At 35.9% G+C, this 27,929-nt stretch overlaps 1 protein-coding gene across 6 annotated transcripts; it reads left to right on the top strand.

Annotated features, from left to right (window-relative positions):
- The first annotated feature begins 90 nt into the window (after positions 1–90).
- On the top strand, positions 91–26,319 carry LOC136028762 (tyrosyl-DNA phosphodiesterase 2-like). 6 transcript variants are annotated; one of them, XM_065706677.1, is made up of 2 exons: positions 91–245; positions 25,181–26,319. In XM_065706677.1, the coding sequence occupies exon 2, from the start codon at positions 25,182–25,184 to the stop codon at positions 26,253–26,255; it is 1,074 nt and encodes a 357-aa protein (XP_065562749.1). In that variant the 5' UTR covers positions 91–245; position 25,181; the 3' UTR covers positions 26,256–26,319. The 6 variants fall into 6 exon arrangements, with proteins under 6 accessions (XP_065562749.1, XP_065562736.1, XP_065562744.1 ...); XM_065706664.1 differs by having other exon boundaries at positions 141–262; XM_065706672.1 differs by lacking the exon at positions 91–245 and adding an exon at positions 298–332.
- Positions 26,320–27,929: the final 1,610 nt, after the last annotated feature.

Here is a 27,929-nt window from a genome sequence, read left to right as displayed (position 1 = left end):
ACTGGAACCGAAGATCGCTTAACATTGTCGTGTGTCGCCTCTTTATAGAGGCACGAGTGTGCCTCCTTGATCTGATGAGCGTCCGCGACTCGTACTTTTTTCGTTTATTGAGTTAAAAGTGTAATGTGAGCATCTTTCTGACTTGGACAGAACATCGTCTGGCTAGTTTTTCAAAGCTTCGGCGAACTATTTACTTTATTTGGCAATAAGTCTAAGATTTAAATCTGGGTCAAAGTCAAATGCAGGTAGGTCTGTTTTGCATGTCAGTGACACTGTCTCTTGATGCTATTAGCATAGGAATATCTATTTAAAATGGAAACACATAGGATAGGGTAAAATTCTAGTTTAGCTACTTTTTGCTATCTTGGAAAGGGGCTAGGCTAGGAAAATGAAACTTTCAGGGACTCATCTACAGACTAAAGTATGTCCTGGGAAGGTATTTTGAAACACTTACCTTCGCTCTTTCTCCCGATAGAAGCCCTAAACTTTGATGACCTTTAAAAAATTTTGTGCTATAAAAGTGAAACATTGCAAAATTGATCTTCTGCTTAAATGAAACACAGCAAATTCTCTTCGCAGTTTTATGAGGTTACAAAGTTCTGCAAATACATTTCTTAAGTTTAAAAATCCCATTGATATGGCTTAAAACTCCACTCAAATAACAGGAATTATATTTTCAGAACTAAAACCATAGTTTAAGAAACTGATAACTGAAAATTAAGGTAGGCTATAATGTTGTTTTGTCAAAATTTCAATAGCTATAGACCCATCAAGCAGGTTAAATTTCTAAGATGTAGAAATCAGAAGATAGTTAACATAGAAGCTTGGCAATACTTTTGCACAATATATTTTTGACCCTGAATAGATTACTGAAATTTTCATTTTTCTAACTTAACTCCTTTTTTAGATAGTAAAAAACAGCTAAATTAGAATTTTGCCAAGGATAGATAGGTGAGTACAGGATAGATCTAGAGCAGAATTAATATTAGTCTACTAGGGCAAACAATTGTCTCCTAGACCAACTTTGCATTACATTTTAAAGAAACTAGTTGAGCTAGATATGATAATCTTATGTATAGCCTTTTTGGGTCAATGTTCTTTTTACCTGAACAATTGTTTATACATGCATTGAAACCCATCATTGAAACTATTGTTAATAGATGCATTTTGACTTTTTGAAACCCATAATTGAAACTATTGTTAATAGATGCATTTTGACTTTTTGAACATCTTTTCTCTCTTGCAAAATTACTACAAACTCACCATTATGGAGTAATTGTATATTTGCACATTAGAGGAGGGGGGGGGGGGTAAAGCATAGCATATATTAAATACAGCAATGGTCAGTTTATGTATTTAATATATACTATGCTTTACCCTCACCCCCCTGATGTGCAAATATATAGCCCAAATTTATTTCTAAACTATTTACAGATTTGTGATTTCAAATATCCAATCAATGAAAACAGAAATGATTACAATTCTATATGTATAAATACAGGATATTTGGGCTGGAATAACTCCATAACTGAGTTCATGGTATTTTTGCAAGAGAGAAAAGATGTTCAAAAAGTCAAAATCCATCTATTAACAATAGTTTTGTGACCCTAAACAGGGTCAAAATAATAAAATGTTCCTGTTACCTAAACCCTAAACAGGGTTCAGGTAATAGGAACATTGACCCCTTTTTGAACTAAACATTATTGACTCACAGTTAGACTTTCATGGGCATACTCAGAAAACAATTTCTAAAGTAGGCTATCACAACTCATCTTGCTTGTCAAATGAAGTTCCAAGCACTTTAACAATCAGACTTGTAACAAGCTTTACACAGCCCTTGTGTGTCCTCATCTTGAGTTTGGCATGTTGGTTGCCAGCCCACACTTTAACTGTTGCATAGAGGTAGGCCTACTTTGGAAGGTCCAGTGTTGAGCAACCAAGCTCCCTTTTACCAAACAAAAAATCTCCTACAAGCAATGACTAGAAAAGCTTGACATGCCTACCTACTGTAATGTAGAAAAAGAGGAGATGTCATCCTTGCATTTAAGATGATGGCCAGTAACACCATTAAGCTTGTTTTTGATCACAGTGAATACAACAGAATGCAAGGAAATCCCATAAAACTGCATGAAAAATGTAGCAGAAAGCATAAGAAGTTCAATTTCTTCTTCAACTGCATTGTTCCACTATGGAATTCACTCAGCAAATCTACTGTGTTGGTCAGATGAGTTGATAGCTTCAATATTGGTGTTGACCATGATTAGAGCAGCAAGTCATTGAAGAGGCAGTGGGATAAACCACTATCATCCTGCAGGGTCTATTAGTTGCCACCTGCCCCTTTTAGCCCTCAAACAGGCCTGGCCAGCAATGCATCTAATGACACCCAACAATAAAACAAAACTGTCTTGTATATATGTAAATAGTGACAATCTACTCATGAACTACAACATGAATATCAGATCAACATTACCTGGAAACATCTATAGGTCTTCAGCCTTAGTTGCTATAAGATGCAATTTAAGGTAAAACTCAACAAGGGTGCTGTCTGACCTACAATATAGTATGGGGTTTTGATTTGGGAACCCTGCTATAAAACAGATTCAGCTGCACTATAAAGCCTATAAAAGGTTCAAAGACACACCATCAAACTTCTCCCTGGTTAGAAAGACTTGAGCTTTGAAGAGTGACTGTCCAAACTGAATATTCTCACCCTAAAATATAGATGAATGAGATGAGAAGAGACCAGATACAACTGTACAATTTAAAGCACACCCTGGAGAAACTGTCCTTCTAATAGACTGTCTTGCATCCAACTTTGCTTTGGAAAGAATCAGATTATTAAACAATATGTAGTTTATTTTATTTTTTCTATAAATTTTCTTTTTAATTATTTTAGTTTAGTATTACTACTGATGATGGTCACTGCTTATGTGACTAAAATATCTAGTATCTTTGTGAAATTTATCACTGTCTATTAAGAAGATTTTATTCCTGTTTGACCTTTTATTTACTGTCTTTCTAGAAGTATTTTTGCCATGCAAAACAATACATCACAAGAGGGCACCATGAAAAATGTTAAAATCTGTAGCAATACACAGATCAAAGACCAATTTTTTTAAAACTCAAGACAAGCAACTTTTTGCTATCTCGGAAAGGGGTTAGGTTAGGAAAAGGAAACTTTAAAGGATGAATCTACAGACTAAAGTATGTCCTAAAAAGGTATTTGAAAGTACCTGCCTCCACCTCATCTTTCTCTTGAGGGCAATGACCTTTGATGGTATTTGAAAATCTTTGTGTTATAAAAGTGAAATCTTGCAGAATATGTTTTCTGCTTAAATGAAGTACAAGAAAAGTGTTTTCAGCTTCACAACTGTGCTCAGTCCCAATTTATGAGGTTTTAAAGATCTACAAATACATTTCCTAAATTTAGAAAATATCTATTTTTGTGGCTTAAAATTCTACTCAAATAATAGGAATTATTTATAGGAAGTACACATGTACATAGAACAGAAAGTAGACCTGTTAACTAGTCAAATTTCTAAGACTTAGAAATCATCAGATCATTAACATATTTACTTGGCAATATTTTCCTTGGGTATGGATTGGCCCTGGATTCATTACTAAAAGTTTCATTTTCCTAACCTAATCTGTATCAAATATACCAAAAAATAGCTTGTCTATAATTTGCCCCAATTTTTAGAGTGTCTAAGCTGTAGATGAATGGACAGCACTTCTGGAAACAGTCATGAAATCAGAAACTTTAGATAGTTTCAAAAATGGTCTTTATCAATTCTGGAGACTACATTTAGTGTAAGTCTAAAATTTGAACTGTTGGGAAGGAAAAATCACCTTAATTACCATAATTTGCATTTCACAGCAAATCAGTTGCAAGAACTATGATGCTCTATAGTTAATGATGGTGATAGATCTGATCACTTTGTTAAGATCAAGTGACAAACCATCAGGACTAGAGAGTGCTGGAGAGTCACAGTTTTAGCCCACTCGGCAACAGTGATCACAGGGTAGGTATGGTTCAAGTACCATTCCCCAGCAATTTAGGGTTAGCACCACTGCAATACAGTAACTTTGTATTGAGTGTGCTAGATGGTTTGGTATGACAAGTCACATCATCCTCTAAACTGATTCTATTGTCTTCCAAGAGTGTTATGGTAGTGAGGTCTGGTTGAGGGGGGGGGGGGGTTCCCACCAAAATCTCCATGGTTTGGCCTCCTATTCCTTATCAAGCCTCTTTTTGAATTCCTCAGGCAAGGTTGCAGAGATTGTCTCTTAGCTTAGTTGATTCCAAGTATCCACCACTTGCTGTTTGAAAAAATTTAGCCAAGCCTTGGTGTTAATGGTGGATTTGAACAGCTTTTTGGAAAGTCCTCATGTTTGTCTTTGGTGGGGAAAGAAGGTGAACAGCTTCTTGTCTGCTTGCTGGAGCTACCTGTAGGTGAGCATCATGTCATTATGCCTATGCTAAAAAACGAGTGTTGGGAGGTTAACAGATTGTAATCTACTGCAGTAAGGCTGACTACATAAACTGTCATGGCATTTGGTGGCTCTCCTTTGGACACCTTTAACAAGCTGGATGTCGCTCATGTAGAAAGGACTAACAAGACATGTTCCAAAATCCAGGATTAGCCTGACCAGAGCTTTGTATAGTTTCAGAAAAAATGTGGAGGATTTGCTACTAACGGGTCTTTTCAGGAGTCCCAAATCTGCATTTGCTTTCAAAACTGATTGGGTGGTGTGCTCATAGAATTTTAAACTGTCATCCAACAGGACTCCTAGGTCTCTACCACTACCAGAATTAGGAAGCAAGACTGTCAATGGCGTTTAGCCATTGTACATTGTGTAATGATGCTGCAGATTACCATGGCTGAAATGAAGAGTGATGCACTTCGAGATTTTGAAGGACAGAAGCCACTTATATGCCCATGCTTGGATTTGGTTAAGATTGGCTTGTAGGCTACTGTTGTCTGTAGTACCAAACATTGGAATTGTCAGCATAAAGAGTCAGGTGGTCTTTTGTTTCAGCTACCAGGTCATTGATGTAGATAAGGAATAAGATTGGTCCAAGGACAGTTCCTTGAAGGACACTACTCAGAACTTGACAAGGTATTAAATAGACCTTCTCTCCATCTGTGGCAAAGAGCCGAGTCTTTTGCGTTCCGCCGCCAAGGAAGTGCATTAGCCGGTTGGCTAGCTCTTTGTTAATGCCCATGGCTGTAAGATTGAGTGCAACTGACTATGAGGGACTTTGTCAGAGGCTTTGGCAATGTCTAGTAAAATTAAGTTGACAGGAAATCCTCTGTCAAGAAGCTGAGTATTTAGCTCCTAAGTTTCAAGTAGGTTTGTTTCAACTAGTTTCTGTGGCAGAAAACCATGTCGTTTATCCAATATAATGCTGTTGGAATCAAGGTGCTTAAGAAGTGCATCATTGACAATTCTCTCTAAAATCTTAGCAACAGCAGACGTCAGGCTTATAGATCTGTAGTTTTCAGCTTTAGATCAGTCCCCCTTTTTGAATATGCGTGTAATATAAGCAGTGTTCAATTGTGAGGGAAGAACTCTGCTGCTGAGAGAAAACTGAAAAAGATGGTACAAAGTAGGGGAAATCTTGGTGGTCGTTTCTTTGAGCAACCTTGGGCGGATTCCGTTTGGACTGGCCGATTTGTTGGCAAGGTTTTTTTGCCTCTTTTCCACCATGGGCACAGTGATAACAACTGTACCCATGGGAGACGGTATGTTGTATTTAAGAGGGAGTGGAGGCTCACTATCTGGTTCTGCTGTGAAGACGGAAGCAAACTGGTTGTTTAGTAAGTTTGCTAGTTTCTGGGTGTCAGTCACTTCTCTTCCATCATAGTGAGGCATTTAACACAGCACCTAACATGGTCTTTACTGGAAACGTAATTCCAAAACTTTTTTGGGTTACTGTTGCATTCATTGGCAAGTCTAAGCTCGAAATTTTTGTACATGTTCAGAAAACAATTGTAATTAAATAAAATGCAGAATAATTGTAGTTAATACTAATTACATATTTCCTATGTATTTTTCTATTTCTTGATTTCATCATAGTTGATTCAATTTACAGGTAGCCTACATAGGTTGGAACTAGTGTGATGCGTTGGCAAAATAAATGTAAACATGGAACAAATATTTTGAGAATAAAAAAATTGAAAATAGATACTTTGTTCTTACATACAATTAAATAAAAAAAACGAGTTTTTTTAACTGAAAGTAAGGAGCGACATTAAAACTTAAAACGCACAGAAATTACTTCGTATATGAAAGAGGCTGCTTCCTCATCAACGCCCCGCTCTTTACGCTAAAGTTTGACTCTTTCTCTCAATTCTTCTTTTTAAAACAGTAAAAAACTTTAGCGTAAAGAGCGGGGCGTTGATGAGGAAGCAGCCTCTTTCATATACGAAGTAATTTCTGTGCGTTTTAAGTTTTAATGTCGCTCCTTACTTTCAGTTAAAAAAACTCGTTTTTTTTTATTTAATTTCTGAACGTTTTTGAATCAATGCATGTTTTGATTTTGGCTCTCCGCAGAGGAATAATCAAAACGAAATTTGCATTTTTTTTTTTTGGGGCTAAATGGCTTTCTCATAATTTTGATCGAATGATTTTGAGAAAAAAAGAGCGGGGGCGAAGCCTAGTTGCCCTCCGATTTTTTGGTTAATTAAAAAGGCAACTAGAACTTTTAATTTTTTACGAATCTTTTTATTGGTAAAAGATTTACGTAACTTATAAATTAGCTTACGTAAAGAACTTTTGTATTCTCATGTTTTTATTACATATATGAGGGGATTCGCCCCATCGTCAGTACCTCGCTCTTTACACTAAAGCTTAAATTTTATCCCAATTCATTAAGAATGACCCCTGAATCACAAAAGCCGTAGAATAAATAGTTGAAATTACTAAAAATGCTTTAGCGTAAAGAGCTAGGTATCATAAGGAGGTGAGCCCCTTATATGGGTAATAATTTCTGTTTGTTTTAATTTTTATTGCTGTTCCTTACTTCCAGCTGAAAAAGCTTTTTCACATTTATTTTTTAATTTTTTTTTAAATAATGCTAGTAAATCCTGCTCTCCCTTCATGGAAGTTTTCTTCTCCCATGACAAATTCTCGATGGAAAGTTCCCCCAGCATATCCCCCTCTTCTCAACCCCTCCCTCCAACCAAAAAAATCCTCCTGAAAATGCCTGTATACTTCCCAATAACCATTACTATATGTAAGCACAGGTCAAAGTTTGTAACTTGTTGCCCCTCCCACGGGGACTGTGGGGGAGTAAGTCGTCCCCAAAGACATAGTTATAAGGTTTTTCGACTACGCTGAATAAAATGGCTATCTCAGAATTTAGATCCGTTGACTTTGGGAAAATAATTAGCGTGGGAGGGGGCCTAGGTGCCCTCCAATTTTTTTGGTCACTTAAAAAGGGCACTAGAACTTTTCATTTCCGTTAGAATAAGCCCTCTTGCAACATTCTAGGACAACTGGGTCGATACGATCACCCCTGGGGAAAAAAAAACAAAAAAACAAATAAACACGCATCCGTGATCTGCCTTCTGGCAAAAAAAATGCAAAATTCCACATTTTTGTAGATAGGAGCTCGAAACTTCTACAATAGGGTTCTCTAATACGCTGAATCTGATGGTGTGATTTTCGTTAAGATTCTATGACTTTTAGGGGGTGTTTCCCCCTATTTTCTAAAATAACGCAAATTTTCTCAGGCTCGTAACTTTTGATGGGTAAAACTAAACTTGATGAAACTTATATATTTAAAACCAGCATTAAAATGCGATTCTTTTGATATAGCTATTGGTATCAAAATTCCATTTTTTAGAGTTTTGGTTACTATTGACCCGGGTCGCTCCTTACTACAGTTCGTTACCACGAACTGTTTGATTCAGTTTTGTTGCTTAGATCTTTGTTCTAAAAGCCTACACTGCAAGCTGAAAAGTAATGGTGGAAATCTAAAATAAGCAACGCATGTATTGTTCTCTCAGCACATATTCAGCTGCAGAGTGATGCAGCTAAATAATTATTAAGTAGTGGTCTTAGTGAAATAATTATTAAAAAATATTACCATGAACAAAAAAAAACAGAAAGAAGATATTTCAAGATATATTGAAAGAAAAGTAGACTATTTAGGCTATTCATCGAAAATGGTGACAAATTGTTATGTATTTTATTTACAGATACAATTACCAGCAGAAATTTGTAAAAAAAAAAGTGTTGAGGGAATGTAGGGATAAATTTGTTCCTTTGGTGAAGAATTTTTCCAGTGGCAGAAATAATCCTAAACTTCCGAGACACATACTCCAAGCAATACGTGAAAAAAAATAGTCTTGGCGGTCTTATATTGAGTCACGACATAGTAAAGTAGTCAGACAAGGGCATTTGGGTACTCAGTTGCAAGAGGATTCAGGTGAATGGCATGCGTAATCACTAGCGAGAAATAAGGTCACTCGGCTTCTTAGGGCTAATCGTGAAGAGCTTGAGTCGCGTATTATTCACTCAAGCACCACATCACCTAAAATATTTTGGAAATATGTAAATAGGAATAAGCCTAACCTTGCACCATCTACATCTACGTTCACACATCAGGATACACACCAAAAGATTGATAGTGATTCTGAGAAGGCTCTTATTTTTAACCAAATTTTTTCTTCAATTTTTGTTAAAACACAGCCAATTCATTTAAATGAAGCTAATTTTGCATCTCAAATAGAGTCGATTGCGTCGTCGGACATTCTTGTCCCATTTGATGATTCAGTTTCTCATTTACTGAAGTTTATGCTATTCTTATGAAATTGGATACGTCTAAAGCGCCGGATATAGACAGTTTCCCGAACATAATGATAAGACAAATTGCTCATGAAATTGCAGAACCACTTACCTATATATTTAACTTTTCTTTGGCGCATGGGCTGTGTCCGTCAGGGTGGAAGAAGGCCTTGGTAAAGCCACTTCACAAAAGTGGCTCCAGGTCAGATTTTAAAAACTATCGGCCAATTTCAATTACGTCTATTTTTCGCCGAGTGATGGAAAAGTTGATTGTTTCACGCGTTCAAAAGTATTTTGACGGAAATCATCTTTGGAATCCTGCTCAGCATGGTTTTCGAAAAAATAGGTCTTGTAATACTCAGCTTCTTGACCTTATTTTGGACTTTCAACGTTTTGCCGATTTAGCTATACCCTTTGACTGCATTTACATCGACTTCTCGAAGGCATTCGACAAAGTCTCAATACCCACCCTTCTTAAAAAATGTGCAGCTTATAAATTGGGTAAAAAAACAATTGCATTTATTGCTGATTATCTAAATGGACGAGCTCAGCAGGTTGTTGTTGGCGAAGCTATGTCATCCTCAATTGATGTGTTAAGCGGAGTCCCCCAGGGTAGCTGCCTGGGTCCAATTTTATTTTGTTTATTTATTAATGATCTGCCTTCCTCTGTTCAGCATTCTACTGTCAAGATGTTCGCGGATGATGTAAAACTTTATCTACCAGTACGAGACCAAAACGATGTGCAACTTTTACAGAAGGATCTTGACTCTCTAACTTATTGGTGCGAATCTAATTCCAAGTTCATAAACCCTTCTAAGTGTGTTGTTCTACACTAAGCTCGTAAACTCCCACCTGTGCATACTTACCAGCTGTCTGGCATACAAATCCCTTCTAACGAAATAGTGCGTGACCTTGGGGTTTACTTTGATACCCAATTGAAATTTGATAAGCATGTTTCGGAAATTGTAAAGAATGCAAATTATCGTTTATCGTCTATAAGGAGAAGCTTTAGTAGGTTTAACCTTCGTAATTTCTTACTACTATACAAATCAATGGTCCGCCCTCTTCTTGAGTATAATTCTTCTGTTTGGTTTCCATTAAGTCTAACGGATGAGCATAGGATAGAAAAGGTTCAGAGAAGGGCTACTAGATTGGTCCCATATCTTCAGCGCCTTTCCTATCCGCAGAGGCTTTCTAGGCTTCAACTCCCGTCGTTGAAGTTTCGTAGACGTCGCAATGACCTTGTAAATGTGTTTCGTATAATTAAAGGAGTGGATGATGTTGATCCAAATTTATTTTTCAAATTTAGCCATTATCACTCTACTCGTCACCATGATTATAAATTATATCCCCCAAAACCACTGAAAAAAATTGGTCAATTATCTTTCGTTAGTAGAGTTGCCGGACCATGGAATGGTTTGCCTTTGGAGGTCGTCGAGGCAGAGAGTGTTCGAATTTTTAATAGTGCATTAGTAAATACGCCTTTTTATTTCGACGCTTTTGTTGTGTAGTGTCGTGTTATTTAGAAGTTTTTGCTGTTTAGTTTGTCGTTGCCAATTTACTTTAGATTAATATTATGATTTTGTGTTTTTGCGACAAGCATTGATGCTTACCGCTATTCGTAATAATAAATAAAAAATAAAAAATAACAATATTGAGTGAAGCTGTTTTATAGAACAGAAAGATGTTAGTGAAATGATGAATCTGAATACACTGTTAAACATGTATTAAATTTCGGAAGATAACATAAATACTAAAAGAGTTTTTTTACCTGCTAAAATTATGCTACATCTACCAGCTTCTTTTGTAGCTCTTAGCATTGGTCCCAACATAAAAACATTTACAGACAGCACCTTTTGAAAACTACACTCATAGATTGTTTCAAATACATATTTAACAACCTTTGAAATGAAATAATTGACAGAATCAAAGCTAAAAGAATAAACATATAAGACAACGTTTTACTGTGTAGTGGTTCTTTCTTTCATGAACATATATGCAATCCCTACAACATAACAAAAACATAAAGTTCTATGGAACTATATTTGTGAGCTTTATCTGGATGAGTTTATTTATGTGAGACTTCATCAATCTATGTACAGTATTTCAGAGTTAGACAAACAATTAGGGGAATGTATGTGAATTCCTTTGAGGAGGAAGGGTAGGATTGGTCTCAAGAAGTATATATTTTAGGACCAAAATCCCTAGAAGGTCCTTCTTGTATAAATCAGTTCAAGAAAAACATTAGAAGACAAAGAAAAAAATCAAGCTAAATAATAAGACCTTTGCTTCCTTTCTATCATTTCTTTGATATCTTTTATAGTTTTTTTTTTTTTTACATCTTGTCATATCTTTTTCATAAACTTAATCACCGTCTCAAAATTGTTGCTTCAAATTTATCACTGGAATTTTAAATTTTTGCTTGAATATTCTCTCCAATATTCTACAACCACTATTTCAATGCGATTTCACATGATGAAGAATAACCTAAATAAATTTGCATCAACAAGTGTTTTTCTCAGGAATTCTCTTCATTTTGATAGAGGATGGGCTAAAATCCTTACAATTGGGCTTTCAGACTACTTGATTTTTTTTTAATTTAGTTTGTATTCAGATTGCATGCTTATCGGGGTTGTTTCTCTCCTTTTGTAAAATTTGCAAGTTTTCTTCTGCTCATGACTTCTGATTTTTAAGTTGAATAATCCTCAGGAAGTGTCTTTAATTGCCTTTTACAAATTGTCATTTTAGTCCCTATGTTTTCATATAATTCACCTTTTTTATACTGTTTAAGAATTTTAGGTCAAACTAGGGCGATTCCTGCATATCTCCCTAATAGTTCCATTTCTTAGGTAGAAAGCTGGAAAGAGATCTAGGTATTTTCTTAAGAGGGGGGGGGGGGCAATTGTGGATTTTGACACTTGTGCTACTGTCATCACTGTAATATAACAATTTTCATTTAGAGTGAAAATTATAAATATTTCCTGGAAAACTGATGGTATTTATTTATTAAATATACATTTTCGACCCTTTTCGGGGTACCTGCAAGACTGGGAAACTTGCAGTCAACTTTTCCCACTTGAGGAGTGGCGCCCCCTGAGGAAATTATAGCCTAGTAAACAGCACTCACACGGGATTCTGATTATTGGATATTTCTCTGGGCTTGGTTTGTTTTGATGGGCGTTTTCGGGCCGAAAAACCTCTTCCTAGCTAATTTGTCTACTATGGATTGCCTCCCCGTAGTAGGATAGGCTTCGGACTGTCCGTGCAGGATTTCGACTCTTGTTGATAGAAGAGCATGGCCAAGTGTTGAAAACCATGTTCTGAGCTAGATGAGCCCAGGATTGCACAAAGCCTCCAACTTACTGGAGGTCCCAGGGACTTCTTGCTGTTCGGTTCTAAGCCGGCTTAAGCGCTTCGGTGTAGACTTAAGAAGATATGTTGGTCCCCGTCCTGCACTGATATCCGGGATCATTGCTTTTCCTGAAGCCAAAATAATTTCAAAGATTTAAAGAACATGAAAATTGGAACTTTGAATGTTACGACGTTAAAAAATAACTATCGTATCGGCATTTTGACTGACGAATTCAGACGGTTCGAACTGGATTTATTAGGAGTTTCAGAAACTGATATGGTGTTCTTGCTAGAAGATTTTAACGCCCAGGGCGGTAGAAATAGGGATAGATGGTATCCTAGTCTAGGTAAATTTGGCGTAGGAAAAGAAAACAGCAATGGCTATAGACTTTTGCAATTTCGTAGGTATAACAACCTAGTTATAACCAATGCGGTGTTTGGTCACTAAATGGCCTATAAGTTGACATGGTATTCACGTGATGGTAAGACAGCAAACCTTATTGATTATGTTATTGTAAACCGAAGAATAGCAGGATCAATACAAGATACTAGGGTGTATAGGAGTGCTGTTATTGATGTTAAAAGTAAAGATCACCATCTAGTAGTGTCTAAGGTTAATTTAAAGCTAAAATTTCGGAGGTGTAACTACCTCCCGGAAAGTTATGATTTTGGTAGACTCCAGGATGAAAATTTTAGAAAAACCTTCCAGGAACTGTTGAATACTAAACTTGATATTTTAAAATTTGACAATGTGGAAGACGGATGGAATAATTTTAGTAAAACAATTTGTGAAGTTGTTGATGGTGCCGTAGGGAAGAGTGCTAAGACTGCAACTAGGAATATTAGTGAAAAAGCTTTATGTTTAATAGAGAGTAGGAGGGGTTTGTACAAAGATTATCTGAGTGATAGATCGTATGAAAACAAAAGGAATGTAAAGAAAGTGGAAAAAGCATTAAAATATGAACTAAGGAGATGTGAAGTTGAGGCCATGGACAAAATTGCTGAGGATCTGGAAGATGCAGCTAGACGGCATAATAGTAAAATATTATAATGGCATGTTAATAAATTGAGAGGGAGTAGTCAATCTGGACTAGTCCCAGTTAAAGACAGGAATGGGGCCACAATTAGTGATAAGGAAAAAGTTAAAGAAAGGTGGGCGGAACATTTTGAGAATGTGCTAAACTGAGATACAGTTGCAGGAAAAGATATAGATGAAAATGAAAAAGTTCGTGATACCTTGGATGTGAAGGAAGATTTGTTTTGCGAGGAAGAATTAGCGACAGTACTAAAAGGATTAAAAAATAATAAGGCTCTAGGTGCTGATGGTGTGATAAATGAGTTTCTTAAATATGGTGGCTCTGAGGTTAGAAATAAGCTACTAAAGATTATGAATATGATTTTTGAAAAGGGGGAAGTACCTAATGATTTTAGGAAAACCTTAATTAAACCACTATATCAGAGAGGTGACAAGAGTGAGTGACGTAATTTTCGAGACATTCGTCTGGTCTCTGTAGCTAGGTAGTAAATACTTAGTAATATGATGCTTTTTAGACTGAGAGATGTAGAGCTGTAGACAAAGTTTTAAGGGAAGAACAGTGTGGTCTTAGAAAAGTTAGATTAAGTGTAGACCAAGTTTTCACTCTTAGGGTAATCATTGAGAAGTCCCTTCGTTGTCAAACACCTCTGGTCCTCAGTTTTGTCGATTATGAACAAGCTTTCGATTCTGTTGATAGAAGAGCGTTAGCAAAGGTCTTATACTTATATGGTATACCAGAAAAATACATTAAAGTGATTTGTGCTATGTACGAGAATAATACTGCTGCAGTTAAGGTAGGAAATGAGGTCAGCAACTGGTTTTGTATTAAATCAGAAGTTAAGCAGGGTTGTGTTCAATCCCCTTTTATATTGATCGTTTTGATGGACTTCGTCTTAAGGAGCACAGGGACGGCAATTGGAGACCACGGAATCAAATGGGAAAGAAAAACGCTCCTGGACTTACATTATGCCGATTTTTTTTAGCATATTACATGAAAGTGTGAGCAAAATGAATGAATTTTTAGTGGTTTTGCGAGTTCAGGGTGCTAGAATAGGCTTGAAAATTAATTTTCAGAAGACTAAGTCACTAAGGCTAGGAATAAGTGAACATGAAAAGGTGACGCTGGGCAACGAAAAGATTAATCAGGTTGGCAGCTTCACTTATCTTGGTAGTATTATTAGTAAACATAGTGGGAATAGTGAAGATGTTAAAAGTAGAATAGTTAAGGTTCAGGGTGTTTTTTCACAGTTAAAAAAAAGTTTGGAAGAATAGAAAGGTAAGTCTGCAAACCAAGATTAGAATATTGGAAGCAATAGTGATGACAGTGGTAAAATATGGTTCTGAAGTGTAGGCGCTCCGAAAAGCAGACGAAAATTTACTAGATGTTTTCCAGAGAAATTGCCTACGACTGACCGTATTTCAAACAGTAGGTTCTAAGAAAAATGTGGTTCAATCCCGCTTTCTAGGGCTATAATGAAAGAAAGGTTGAGATGGCCAGGCCACGTTCTGCGGTTGAAGGGTGACAGATTGTCGAAGATTGTCCTTTTTAGCCAACCGTCTGGGGGTACACGGAAAGCAGATCGTCCTTGTCTGGGTTGGGAGGATGTCATAATTAAGGATTTAAAGGAAATGGGAACTTCCTGGGAGGGTGTAAAGAGGGAGGCCTTGAATAGATTAGGTTGGAGGAAGCGCATGCGTTGCTGTGTTGGCCTCAGGCGGCTTGGTGCTGCAGTGAGTTACTATTATTATTATTAGTAGTAGTAGTATATACATTATTTAATAAAAATGCTGGTTTTATCAACTTGTAGTTTATTTCCTCTACTTTTGAAAGATGCTTTCTTAAGAACTTTACTCTCTCAAATATAGCCTAAGGAATTCTGTTGATAGAAGAGCGTTAGCAAAGGTCTTATACTTATATGGTATACCAGAAAAATACATTAAAGTGATTTGTGCTATGTACGAGAATAATACTGCTGCAGTTAAGGTAGGAAATGAGGTTAGCAACTGCTAACCTAATGCTTTCTTAAGAACTTTACTCTCTCAAATATAGCCTAAGGAATAAGCCTAGCTAAATGGTAGTGGGTAATTTTATTTGCTGTAAATTATCCCCTTTCTAGCTGTTCTTTCAGGAATTCTAATCTTTCCTTTTTTATCTCCAAAGTGCAAGACAAAATGTAGTACACATATAAAACCCAGGTGGCTGTCAAAACAGGTTCATGCCAATATATATACTAGTATTGTAGTTTATATTGCCAATTTTATCAACTTGCCTGAAACTTTCGATCTTAATTTCAGTGCTCAAAATTAAGAATCAGGTTGAGCATTGCCATAGCTCAATTGCCATTGAGCATTGAATAGGCTTGGGACTGTCTGTGCAGGATTTCGACTCTTTTTGATAGAAGAGCATCGCCAAGTGCTGAAAACCATGTTGTGACCAAGATGGGCCCAGGATTGCACAAAGCCTCCAACTTACTGGAGGTCTCAGGGACTTCTTTCTGTTCGGTTCTAAACGGACTTAAGCGCTTCGGTGTAGACTTGAGAAGATATGTTGGTCCCAATCCTGCACTGGTATCCGGGATCACTGCTTTTCCTGAGGCCAAAATAATTTCAAAGATTTAAAAAACATGAAAATTGGAACTTAGAATGTTACGACGTTGAAAAATGACTATCGCATCGACATTTTGACTAACGAATTCAGACGGTTCGAACTGGATTTATTAGGAGTTTCAGAAACTCATATCCCAGGGGTAGGAAGGATGAAATTAGGTGACATAGAATTTGTTTACTCAGGCAGGAAGGATGGAGTACATAGACAGGGAGTAGGGCTCATGATGAATAAGGAAGCTGCTAAGTCTTGTTTAGGCTGGGAAGGTATTATTAATAGAATACTAATTGCTCATTTTATGACTAAAAAGTTCAGGGTGTCAGTTATAGTAGTATATGCCCCTGTTGAACCAACTGATGGAGATACTAGTGACTCAGATGAATTTTACTTACAGTTACAGGAGCAAATAGACAGGGTAATAGGCAGAAATATGGTGTTTTTGCTAGGAGATTTTAATGCCCAAGTTGGTAGAAATAGGGATAAATGGTATCCTAGCCTAGGTAAATTTGGTGTAGGAAAAGAAAACAGTAATGGCTATAGGCTTTTGCAATTTCGTAGATATAACAACCTAGCTATAACCAATACGGTGTTTAGTCACAAAATGGCCCATAAGTTGACATGGTATTCACGTGATGGTAAGACAGCAAACCTTATTGATTATGTTATTGTAAACCGAAGAATAGCAGGATCAATACAAGATACTAGGGTGTATAGGAGTGCTGTTATTGATGTTAAAAGTAAAGATCACCATCTAGTAGTGTCAAAGGTTAATTTAAAGCTGAGATTTCGGAAGGGTAACTCCCTCCCGGAAAGTTATGATGTTGGTAGACTTCAGGATGAAAATTTGAGAAAAAATTCCAGGAACAGTTGAATACTAAACTTGAGAGTTTAAAATTTGACAATGTGGAAGATGGATGGAATTATTTAAGAAAAACAATTTAAGAAGTTGCTGATGGTGTCCTAGGGAAGAGTGCTAAGACTGCAACTAGAAATATTAGTGAAAAAGCTTTAGGTTTAATAGAGAGTAGAAGGGGTTTGTATAAGAATTATCTGAGTGATAGGTCGTATGAAAACAAAAGGAATGTAAAGAAATTGGAGAAAGCATTAAAATATGAACTAAGGAGATGTGAAGTGGAGGTCATGGATAAAATTGCTGAAGATTTGGAAGATGCGGCTAGACGGCATAATAGTAAAATATTATACTGGCATGCTACTAAATTGAAAGGGAGTAGGCAATCCGGACTAGTCTCAGTTAAAGATAGAAATTGGGCCACAATTAGTGATAAGGAAAAAGTTAAAGAAAGATGGTTGGAACATTTTGAGAATGTGCTAAATCGAGATACAGTTGCAGGAAAAGATATAGATGAAAATGAAAAAGTTTTGATACCTTGGATATGAAGGAAGATTTGTTTAGTGAGGAAGACTTAGCGACAGTACTAAAAGGATTAAAAAATAATAAGGCTCTAGGTGCTGATGGTGTGATAAATGAGTTTATTAAATATGGTGGCTCTGAGGTTAGGAATAAGCTACTGAAGATTATGAACATGATTTTTGAAAAAGGAGGGAGTACCCAATGATTTTTGGAAAACCTTAATTAAACCACTGTATAAGAAAGGTGACAAGAGTGAGTGTCGTGATTATCGAGGCATTAGTCTGGTCTCTGTAGGTAACAAATTACTGAGTAATGTGATACTTTTTAGACTGAGGCATGCTATAGACAAAGTTTTAAGGGAAGAACAATGCGGTTTTAGAAATGGTAGAGGATGTGTCGACCATTTTTTCACTCTTAGGTTAATAATTGAGAAGTCCCTTCGTTGCCAAACACCTTTGGTCCTCAGTTTTATCGATTATGAGCAAGCTTTCAATTATGTTGATAGAAGAGTGTTAACAAAGGTCTTATCGTTATATGGTATACCAGAAAAATACATTAAAGTGATTTGTGCTATGTACGAGAATATGAGGTTAGCAACTGGTTTTGTATTAAATCAGGAGTTAAGCAGGGTTGTGTTCTATTCCCCTTCATATGGATCATTTTGATGGACTTCTTCTTAAGAAGCACAGGAAAGGCAATTGGAGACCATGGAATCAAATGGGGAGGAAGAACGCTCCTGGACTTAGATTATGCTGAGGATTTTAGCATATTAGATGAAAGTGTGAGCAAAATGAATGAATTTTTAGAGGTTTTGCGAGTTCAGGGTGCTAAAATAGGCTTGAAAATTAATGTTAAGAAGACTAATTCACTAAGGTTAGGAATAAGTGAAGATGAACAGGTGACATTAGGTAACGAAAAGATTGATCAGGTTGGGAGCTTCAGTTACCTTGGTAGTATTATTAGTAAAGATGGTGGGAGTAGTGAAGATGTTAAAAGTAGAATAGCTAAGGCTCATGGTGTTTTTTTCACAGTTAAAAAAAAGTTTGGAAGAATAGAAAGATAAGTCTACATACCAAGATTAGAATATTGGAAGCTACAGTGATGACAGTGGTCAAATATGGCTCTGAAGCATGGGCACTCCGAAAAGCAGATGAAAATTTACTAGATGTTTTCCAGAGAAATTGCCTACGGATTGTTCTGGGTACCCGGCTGACTGACCGTATTTCAAACTGTAGGTTGTTTGAAAAATGTGGTTCAATCCCGCTTTCTTGGGCTATTATGAAAGAAAGGTTGAGATGGCTAGGCCACGTTCTACGGATGAAGGATGACAGATCACCGAAGATTGTCCTTTTTGGCCAACCGTCTGGGGCTACACGGAAAGCAGGTCGTCCTTGTCTGGGTTGGGAGGATGTCATAAATAAAGATTTAAAGGAATGGGAACTTCCTGGGAGGATGTAAATAGGGAGGCTTTAAATAGATTAGGTTGGAGGAGGAGCGTGCGTAGCTCTGTGGGCCTCAGGCGGCTTGATGCTGCAGTGAGTTATTAGTAGTAGCAGTAGTAGTAGTATTATTGCCATAAGTTGTACAACAAGAGTCATAAGGTGTAAGAAGCTTAAAACCCTATGCAAATTACAAAGAACATGTCCCGTCTTCTCCTAATTCTTGTATGAGATAATTAGGAGAGTCCTAAGTCATACTTGCCTCTTCTTTGCATTCCAATTTCTTCTCCTTTCTGTATTATTTTCCTCCTTATTGTTTCTCCTTTTATTTAAGATAATTGGAAAAGATCACGCATGTAATCTTCAATCGCTTCAAATCTATCTTAAATACAAAATAGAACAGTGTTACCTCAGCATTATTAGTTATATTTGTATTATTCAGATTAACGCCCAAAAATTAAGAATTCTTATGACCATTATCTGTCAATTAAGACTAGCCACTACACCAATTAAGGTAGGTTTTAGCTGTAGAAAAACGTTTATTTGCCTATTTTTCTGCTGTTGGTTTGTTTAAGTGTAAAATGTAAAGTACATGAAAATAGTGGTAAAATTAAGGTTATGCTATCGTTGCATGGAAGAATTAATGTTAATTTCTGTATCTTAAAGCTTACCACCTTTATTTCAAAACTCTTTCAACATGGAGCCATAATTTTGACTTTTATTGCAACTGATCAAACAAAATAAAGATGTCATTTTGCCATTAGGCACAGCAGCATAAAGTATATTGTGCTATTAGGGCAGCACTTTGGTGGTATATTATGAAAAATGCCAGTTTTTTTGGGTATTGTCATTAAGAAAAAAAAACATCCTGCTCGTAGATTGACTCTTCAAAGTTTGACTCTTTCTCACAACTCTAATTTATAAAACAATAAAAAACTTTAGCGTAAAGAGCGGGGCATTGAGGAGGGGACAGTCCCTTTCATATACGGAATAATTTCTGTTCGTTTTAAGTTTAAACGTTTCTCCTTACTTTCAGTTAAAAAAAAACTTTTTAACTGAACGTTTTTGAATTAATGTAGGTTTTGAATTTGGCTCACTGAACATGAATAATTAAAACGAAATTTGCATATTAATTTTACTTTTTTTAAGTAATAATAATCTAAGTTTGATTTTTGTTCCAGTTGCTTAAGAATGACTCCTGAATCACAAAGGCTGTTTAATTAGAATAATAACCTCTTTTAAAAGTTAAAAAAGAAACTTTAGTGTAAGAGCAAACTATTGAGGAGAGGCAATCCATCTCATATACGTAATTAAATAAAAAAAAAAGTTTTTTTTAAATGAAAGTAAGGAGCGACATTAAAACTTAATACGAACAATTTCTGTTCGTTTTAAGTTTTAATGTCGCTCCTTACTTTCATTTAAAAAAACTTGTTTTTTTTTTATTTAATTTCTGGAACTTTTTTAATTAGTGCATGTTTTGATCTTGGCTCTCCGCACATAAATAATTAAAATGAAATTTGCATATTTTTTTTTTTTTTTTTTGGTAAATGGCTTTCTCATAGTTTTAATCGGAAGATTTAGAGAAAAAAGAAGAGAGGGAGGAAGCCTAATCGCCCTCCAATTTTTTGATTACTTAAAAAGTCAACTAGAACTTTTAATTTTTTTACGAACATTTTCATTAGTAAAAAAATATACGTAATTTACGAATTAACTTACGTAACGAACTTCTATATTCGTTTTTTTTTTATTGCGTATATGAGGGAGTTCACCCCTCGTCGATACTCCGCTTTTTACATTAAAGCTTAAATTCTGTCCCAATTCCTTAAGAATGACCCTTGATTCACAAAGGCCGTAGAATAAATAATTAAAATTACTAAAAATACTTTAGCGTAAAGAGCGAGATATTACGAGGAGGTAATACTCTCATATACGCAATAATTTCTGCTCGTTTTAAGTTTTAATTCTGCTCCTCACTTTCAGTAGAAAAAAACTTTTCATATTTATTTTTTTATTGTTTTTTTTAAATAATGCTAAAAAAAATCCTGCGCCCCTTCATTGAAAGTCTCTTCCCCCATGAGAAGTTTTTCCATGGAAAGATTCTCCCATGTACCCCCCCCTCCCAACTCAACTCTCCCTCCCAAACCGAAAAAGTCCCCCTGAAAACGTCCGTACACTTCCCAGTAACCATTACTATATGTAAACACAGGTCAAAGTTTGTAACTTGCAACCCCTCCCCCGGGGACTGTGGGGGAGTAAGTCGTCCCCAAAGACGTAATTACTAGTTTTTTTTGACTATGTTGAATAAAATGGCTATCTCAGAATTTTGATCCGGTGACTTTGGGGGAAAAATGAGCGTGGGTCGGGGCCTAGATGCCCTCCAATTTTTTGGTAACTTAAAAAGGGCACTATAACTTTTAATTTCCGTCAGAATGAGCCCTCTCGGGACATTCTAGGACCACTGGGTCGATACGATCATCCCTGGAAAAAAAAACAACAAATGAACACGCATCCGTGATTTGTCTTCTGGCAAAAAAGGCGAAATTCCACATTTTTGTAGATAGGAACTTGAAACCTCTACAATAAGGTTCTCTGATACGCTGAATCTGATAGTGTGATTTTCGTTAAGATTGTATGACTTTTAGGAGGTGTTTTCCCCTATTTTCTAAAATGAGGCAAATTTTCTCAGGATCGTAACCTTTGACAGGTAAGACTAATCTTGATGAAAGTTATATATTTAAAATCAGCATTAAAATGCGTTTTTTTTTTGCTGTATCTATTGGTATCAAAATTCATTTTTTTTAGAGTTTCGGTTACTATTGAGCCGGGTCGCTCCTTACTACAGTTCGTTACCACGAACTGTTTGATATTTTCTGTTCGTTTTAAGTTTTAGTGTTGCTTTTTACTTTCAGTTGAAAAAATGGGTTTTATTTAATTGCTGATCGTTTTTAAATAATGTCGGGAAATCCAGCTCCCCCTCCATGGAAAATTCTCTTTCCCCTCAAGAAATTTATCCATGGAAAGATTCTACCACATAACTTAAGTTAGCAATATTTGCGGAAATAATATTGTTAGGCATAGTGGCAAAATGGCCAAAGAGGTCGAAAGTATTTTATATGAAAATGAAAGTCACAAGTTGAGCAATTCTGAAATGACTGAAATAAATGATAGAAAATATCTTTAAAGGATAAACGTAATTATTTATGTTCGTTTTAAGTTTTAATACTATTCCTTACTTTAAGGTGGAAAAAACTTTTTTTTTTATTTAATAACAACCACAAGCCGACGACATACAATATCTATGGTTTATTATCACATAAAAATCATAGATACAAAGCTGCATAAGGTAAAACTAAATGCCAAGATTGGCTGGAAAATAACACAAACTAATTATTGCTTGTATCGGCCATTATTTAACAAAATTCGAACTTTAACGTAAAGAGCCAGGTATTGAGGAGGGGTGAACTTCCTCATATACGTAGCATGAGGGGGTTTGCCCCCTCGTCAATACCTCACTCTTTACGCTAAAGTTTGAATTTTGTCCCAATTCTGTAAGAATGACCACTGAATCGTGAAGGCCGTTTAATTAGAATAAATAGCTGTTTTGAAAAAATTACTTTAGAGTCAAGAGCGAGGCATTGACGAGGGAAGGAACCCCTTCATATGCGTAATAATCTATGTTTGTTTTCAAGTTTTAATGTTACTCCTTACTTTCAGTTGAAAAAACTTATCTTTTATTTAATTTCCGATTGTTTTTTAAATAATGATGGTATATCGAACGCCCCGTGGGAAAGTCTCCCACGTAAATCTCTCCTGGCCCCCCTCAGAAAAATCCCCCTGAAAACGTATGTTTACTTCCCAAAACTAATACTAGGCTATATGTAAGCAATGGGTGCAAAGTTCATAACTTGCAGCCTTCCCCGGGGGATTTCGGGGGATTAAGTCGTCCTCAAAGACATAGTTATTAGGTATTTCGACTATGCTGAACAAAATGACTATCTCAAAATTTTTGTCTGGTGACTTTGGGAAAAAATGAGCATGGAATGGGGGGGCCTAGTTGTCTTCTAATTTTTTGGTCTCTTAAAAAAATGCCCTAGAATTTTTAATTTCCGTTTGAATGAAGGCTCTCGCGAAATTCTAGGACCATTGGGTCAATATGGTCTCCCCTGAAAAAAAAACAAACAAATAAACAAGAATCCATGATCTTTCTTCTGGGAAAAAGTTCAATATTCCACATTAAAAAAGATATGAGCTTAAAACCTTTACTGTTATGTTCTCTGATACGCTGAATCTGATGGTGTGATTTTCATTAAAATTATATGCCTTTAGAGGGTGTTCCCCTCTTTTTCGAAAATAAGCCAAATTTTCTCAGGGTCGTAACTTTTGATGGGTGGAACTAAACTTGATGAAACTTATATATTTAAAATTAGCATACAAATCTGATTCTTCTGATTTATCTATTGGTATCGAAAATTCCGTTTTTTAGAGTTTCGGTTACTATTGAGCTGTGTCGCTCCTTACTTACAGTTCTTTACAACAAATTGTTTGATAACCTGGATTGAATATTAAAAAAGAAAAATTGACTAAAGATTTTAATAGCTTCAGGTACCCAAGGCTGCATTTCTATTTGGGCCTTTACAGAAAAAGTGAGAAGTAGTTTTGCAGTTCCTTTGGTTGATCTGCTTTCCGGTTTGTCCGGAAAACGCCAACAGGAGGGTGGTTTAAGAATAAATTTGGGTTTGGGAGCCTACAATCTAATGAATTTTGGGAATATGGATCTATTTATAAGTTCCTTGTGTGCAACAAAATTAACCAAATATCTAAGAGCAAGGAGGTGAAAGCTAAATGTATGTGCTTTGAAATGGGAAGATTCAATGAAAAATTTAACATTTCTTCTAAAATGTGCATGGTAATCCTTATTATTTGTAATCTGACTAATTGGAAGGCAATGAAGAATGTTGTATCCCCACTCAGTAAGAAAAAAAAAAGGTTATGGCCATTGTTTGAAAACCATTGTAATAATTTTTGAGTCGCCAAGAGGCCAGTCAGGAACTGTTTGAAACATAAACAATATTTTGTTCAGGGCAATATTTTCAACCATAAATGTAAGAAAAATCACATTATATATTTTCATCAAGAAGAATTCTGGTTAATACTAGGAGAAAACAGAAAATTTTTTATCGCAACACACCTCATTTTGAGATACAATAGACCCTTAGCAACTGGCTAAAGAGTGTATGCTCACAAACCTCTGAGTGATGTCTGGCTGATCTGCTGAAAAAAAAAAATTAAAAAAGTTAGGAAATGAAAAAAATGTTTAAATTATTCCTGAAGTAAAGTCTTGAATAATTAGTTAATAAAATCTAAAGCATCAGAGATATTTTAACAGTAGATTTATCTTAGTCTAATTTTGCTACTATCAAAAACTAAAGATTGTATTATTTATCCTTATCTTATTCAGGCATACAAAGTCCATATTTTGTTCAGATATTTTTTTTTCATACCAGTTGTGTTTTGTATTAAGTGTCTAAAAGATATTCTTTCTTGTCCTAAAGACATGAGAATTTGTTCTTCCTATCTAGCATTACCCGACCGTTTTTGCTCCAGTAACGAAGATTAAAAAAGTGTAGTTCAATAAATTGTTGATTGATTTATGCCTGCATTTTCCTTCAAAGTCGTACTTGATGTTAGTCAATGCAATCAAAAGCCTTACAACTTCTTGTCTCTCATACAAACGGTACACATTTTTTCATTTGTAAATCTTTAACCATGGTTCTAAAATTAATTTGTATCTTTAATGGATCAGATTTCGTCACATATTTCTTTTTCCTGTTTCTCCTTTTCTCTAGTGTTGATTTATTTATCTATTAGGTTTTAATTCTTTGAATGCCTTGTCTATGATCATTTCTCTGTTGAAATTACTGAAGGGGCGTATCGCTTAAATTTTTCTCAACAAACCATCGCTTAAATTAGACATTGATGCATCATCTCTGCACACAGGGGGGGGGGGATATCCAATCCCCTTCTTTTAGTCCAAACGATACCCCTACCCCATAGATGGAAAACTAAAAAAATAGTGACCCAAATTCCACTTTGTCTCATTGTTGCCCCCCCCCCCTGTTGAAAAAGCATTAAACTTCTCCCCGTTTGTATTAGACCTTTGTGCATCATATAGGAAAGGTAAATAGAGTGGATCAGATGCGGTGGCAGCTTGCCCATCTGCACGTGCTTCCATATTATTTTCTTTCTATATTTTAAAATGTTGAATTCCCCTATAGTGCACATAATTACGCGTAGACTGAGGATAGAGAAATCCCTCTGATAAGTATCCCGGGAAATTTTTGTTGCTACAATGATAATTTATGCCTTCCTTTTCTCCCTTCCTTCTAAATTATTGATCTGCAAGTATCTGTGATATTACTTAATCGCAAGCAAAATTAGTAGTGACCCAAATAAAAAGACACCTTTTTTAGAACATTTTGATGTTCATACCTATTTTCAGAAACTATGTATGCCATATTAACAGTGTGAGATACTCTTGAGATTTGCTGTCAAATAGTAATTTTTTGCTTTTATATTAACAGAATGAGTGATGAAGAAATTCCTGAGGCTGCTGAATGCCAGCGTCTGGTTGAAAACTTTGTTGAAATTACAGACACAAATGAAGCAGTTGCTCAATGTTTTTTGCAAGATAATCACTGGGAGTTAGAAAGATCTCTTGAACAGTTTTTTGGTTCCGCTCAATTGGAGAGTGATTCGAAGCCTCTAGCAAGAAAATCCTCTCCAGTACCTGATGAGTCACCTGGTGCAAAGCATCTTAAACTTGAGTCAGCGCAAGATGAAGCAAGATCAAGTTTGTCTCTTCCTGAACTTATAAAATCTTCAAAATTGACTGATAAGAGACCGTCACATTTTCGATTTTTAACTTGGAATCTTGATGGTATGGAGCCAAAATGTTTGAAAATACGGATAAAAGCTGCAGCAAAAGTAATAGAAAAAGAAGGCTATGATATAGTTTTTCTCCAAGAGGTTACAGAGGAGACTCAGAAGTACTTAGAAACTCTTCTGCCACAATACGTTTTTATTTCCGCTAATTCTGATGGAGCACCTTACTACTGTATAACCTTACTAAAAATATTCTGTGTTTACCAAGATTCGTATAAAGTGTTGCCTTTTACAAATTCTGTAATGGGAAGAAACATACTGCAAGTTTATGCTCATATTGGGGAAATAAAATTGCTGCTTATGAATGTGCACTTGGAAAGTACAAAGGAATTCTCAACACAAAGAATTGTTCAGCTGAAAGAATGCTTCAAAATTGCCAATGAGATAAATGATGCTAATATTATTTTTGCTGGGGACTTAAACCTTCGAGACAAGGAGCTTGCTGAAGCAGGAGGATTACCTGAGAAGTTTTTTGACGCATGGAATGCTTGTGGCTGTAAAAAAGAGTACCAGTTTACATGGGACTGTTTAAGAAATTCAAATCATCAAATGCCGTCAAAGTTTCAGCCAAGATGTCGCTTTGATCGAGTTTTTGTAAAGCCTGTGAATATTACTATTGCTGATTTTAAGCTTACAGGCATTCAAAAGATTAGTGGTACTACTGTGTTTCCTTCCGATCATTGGGGAGTTGCTGTTAACTTTAAACTTCCTTAACTTGTTTTAATGCCAAACTTAATTATGTGATTATATTGTTTTGATTATTAAATTAATTATTGTACATTTCGTTTCAATATTGAAAAAACCTCTGTTGAATATTCAGCGTTGCCTTTGTAAGCAATAATATTTCTCCCATGTAATATTTCTTTTTACCCAGGTATTATCTCTTTTTATTTTTTATTTTTTCTTACCCTTATCATTTAGGACAGATGGTGATAGAAACCTGGGGTAGGGTTTATTTACTCGCATTAAAAATTCTAGTGCTGCTTTAAGGGAAAATTCAACTGAAAGCTTTGCACCTTCAGTGCCCCATTTACCCCTGCAGCCCCTCGATAGTTGTTTGGAATTTCGCAATAGCCGCTTCTATTAAAACAGTCAAAATGTGCCTCTAAGGATAACATCATCTCATCCATGCAGTCACCAGGACAAGGGTCACATATTGTTTAAATGGCCCATGTAAAACAGATTGTTCGCGGATAATTTCGTTGTGAACACAATAGTGACTTGGAAAAGGGTGATGGGTCTGCAATGTATTATCGTAACTCCTTTTTATTCCTGGCCTGATCATACAGAATAGGTGGTCATAGGAACTGGGGTGGGGATCAGTCGATTGCAAACTTAAAGTTGCAGTTACTTTTTACAGGTCAAAACCAGTCGGAAGGCTATCTCATGCCCTTCCAATAACCCAGCTGTCTCCTGGAGTTCTGTCTGCTATCAGATCAGGATTTTTAAGATATTCAATTGAATAATGACAATCATAGAGTCAGAAAAATATGCCTCTCTAGACGACGTATTGTGTGCAGCCCTTGAGCGAGGTAAGCAAGTTATGAAAATAGCCCAATCTACATGAAAAAAGAGGCTGCCATTTTAATATACAGCTTGACATGTTGTACAGGTTGACAGTTTTCTTGACAAATGCGCCAAAGCACGACCTTAAAGCCCCCCAAACCTTGGATAATGTGTAAATAGCTCTCCATAGTTCAAAGCCGGTTGGCTGTCTAACGATATTTCAGCTTAATAGCACTTTCGTTAAACATTTGTTTGATGGCCTAAATAGGCACTTCTTTGTTGCGTGGCCTTATTTGTATACTAAAAGAGAGCTAGAACTTTAAGTTTTGTCTTTGGGTGATCCCTCTCCCGTGATCATACATCCACTGATTTGACACAATCATGTCTAGTGTAAAAAGTAAACAGTCAAAGAAAATTTGTGGCGATCATAATTATTGGGAAAAGTTAAAAATTTCGTAATTTCGAATATATAAGGGTCATTCGGAAATTAACTAGACCTACATTGCCTTTGCAACGTGAAATGTTACGGCAACCTTTCTCCAGCTTCACCGAATAAAGTGTTGCGAGAGCAACACTTTGGTTTTGTTTCTATGCTATCGGTTAAACTTGAAGTTGTCAGCTTATCGAAGCTTTTAAAACCTTATGTTCAAAGAAGAACGCGATCAGTAATAACATGATCAAAGGCTATTCCTCAGCGTTGAAAAAACAACAATAACAAAAGAACATTGAAAGAAGGGACTAAATTGACTTTGCAGTCAGTTGAACTTTATCCTTTTCAATCGTGACGGATGAAAACTTGGAACAATATCTTATATAATCTAGTTGGTATTATAAAGCTATTCGTAACTTTTCAGGATTAAAATACCATAGATGACACTAATT

Source organism: Artemia franciscana, chromosome 1, assembly GCF_032884065.1.
Source record: "Artemia franciscana chromosome 1, ASM3288406v1, whole genome shotgun sequence".
Taxonomy (NCBI): Eukaryota; Metazoa; Arthropoda; class Branchiopoda; order Anostraca; family Artemiidae; genus Artemia; species Artemia franciscana.
The sequence above is the reverse complement of the archived record's forward strand: the minus strand, read 5'-3'. Positions and strand labels throughout refer to the sequence as shown.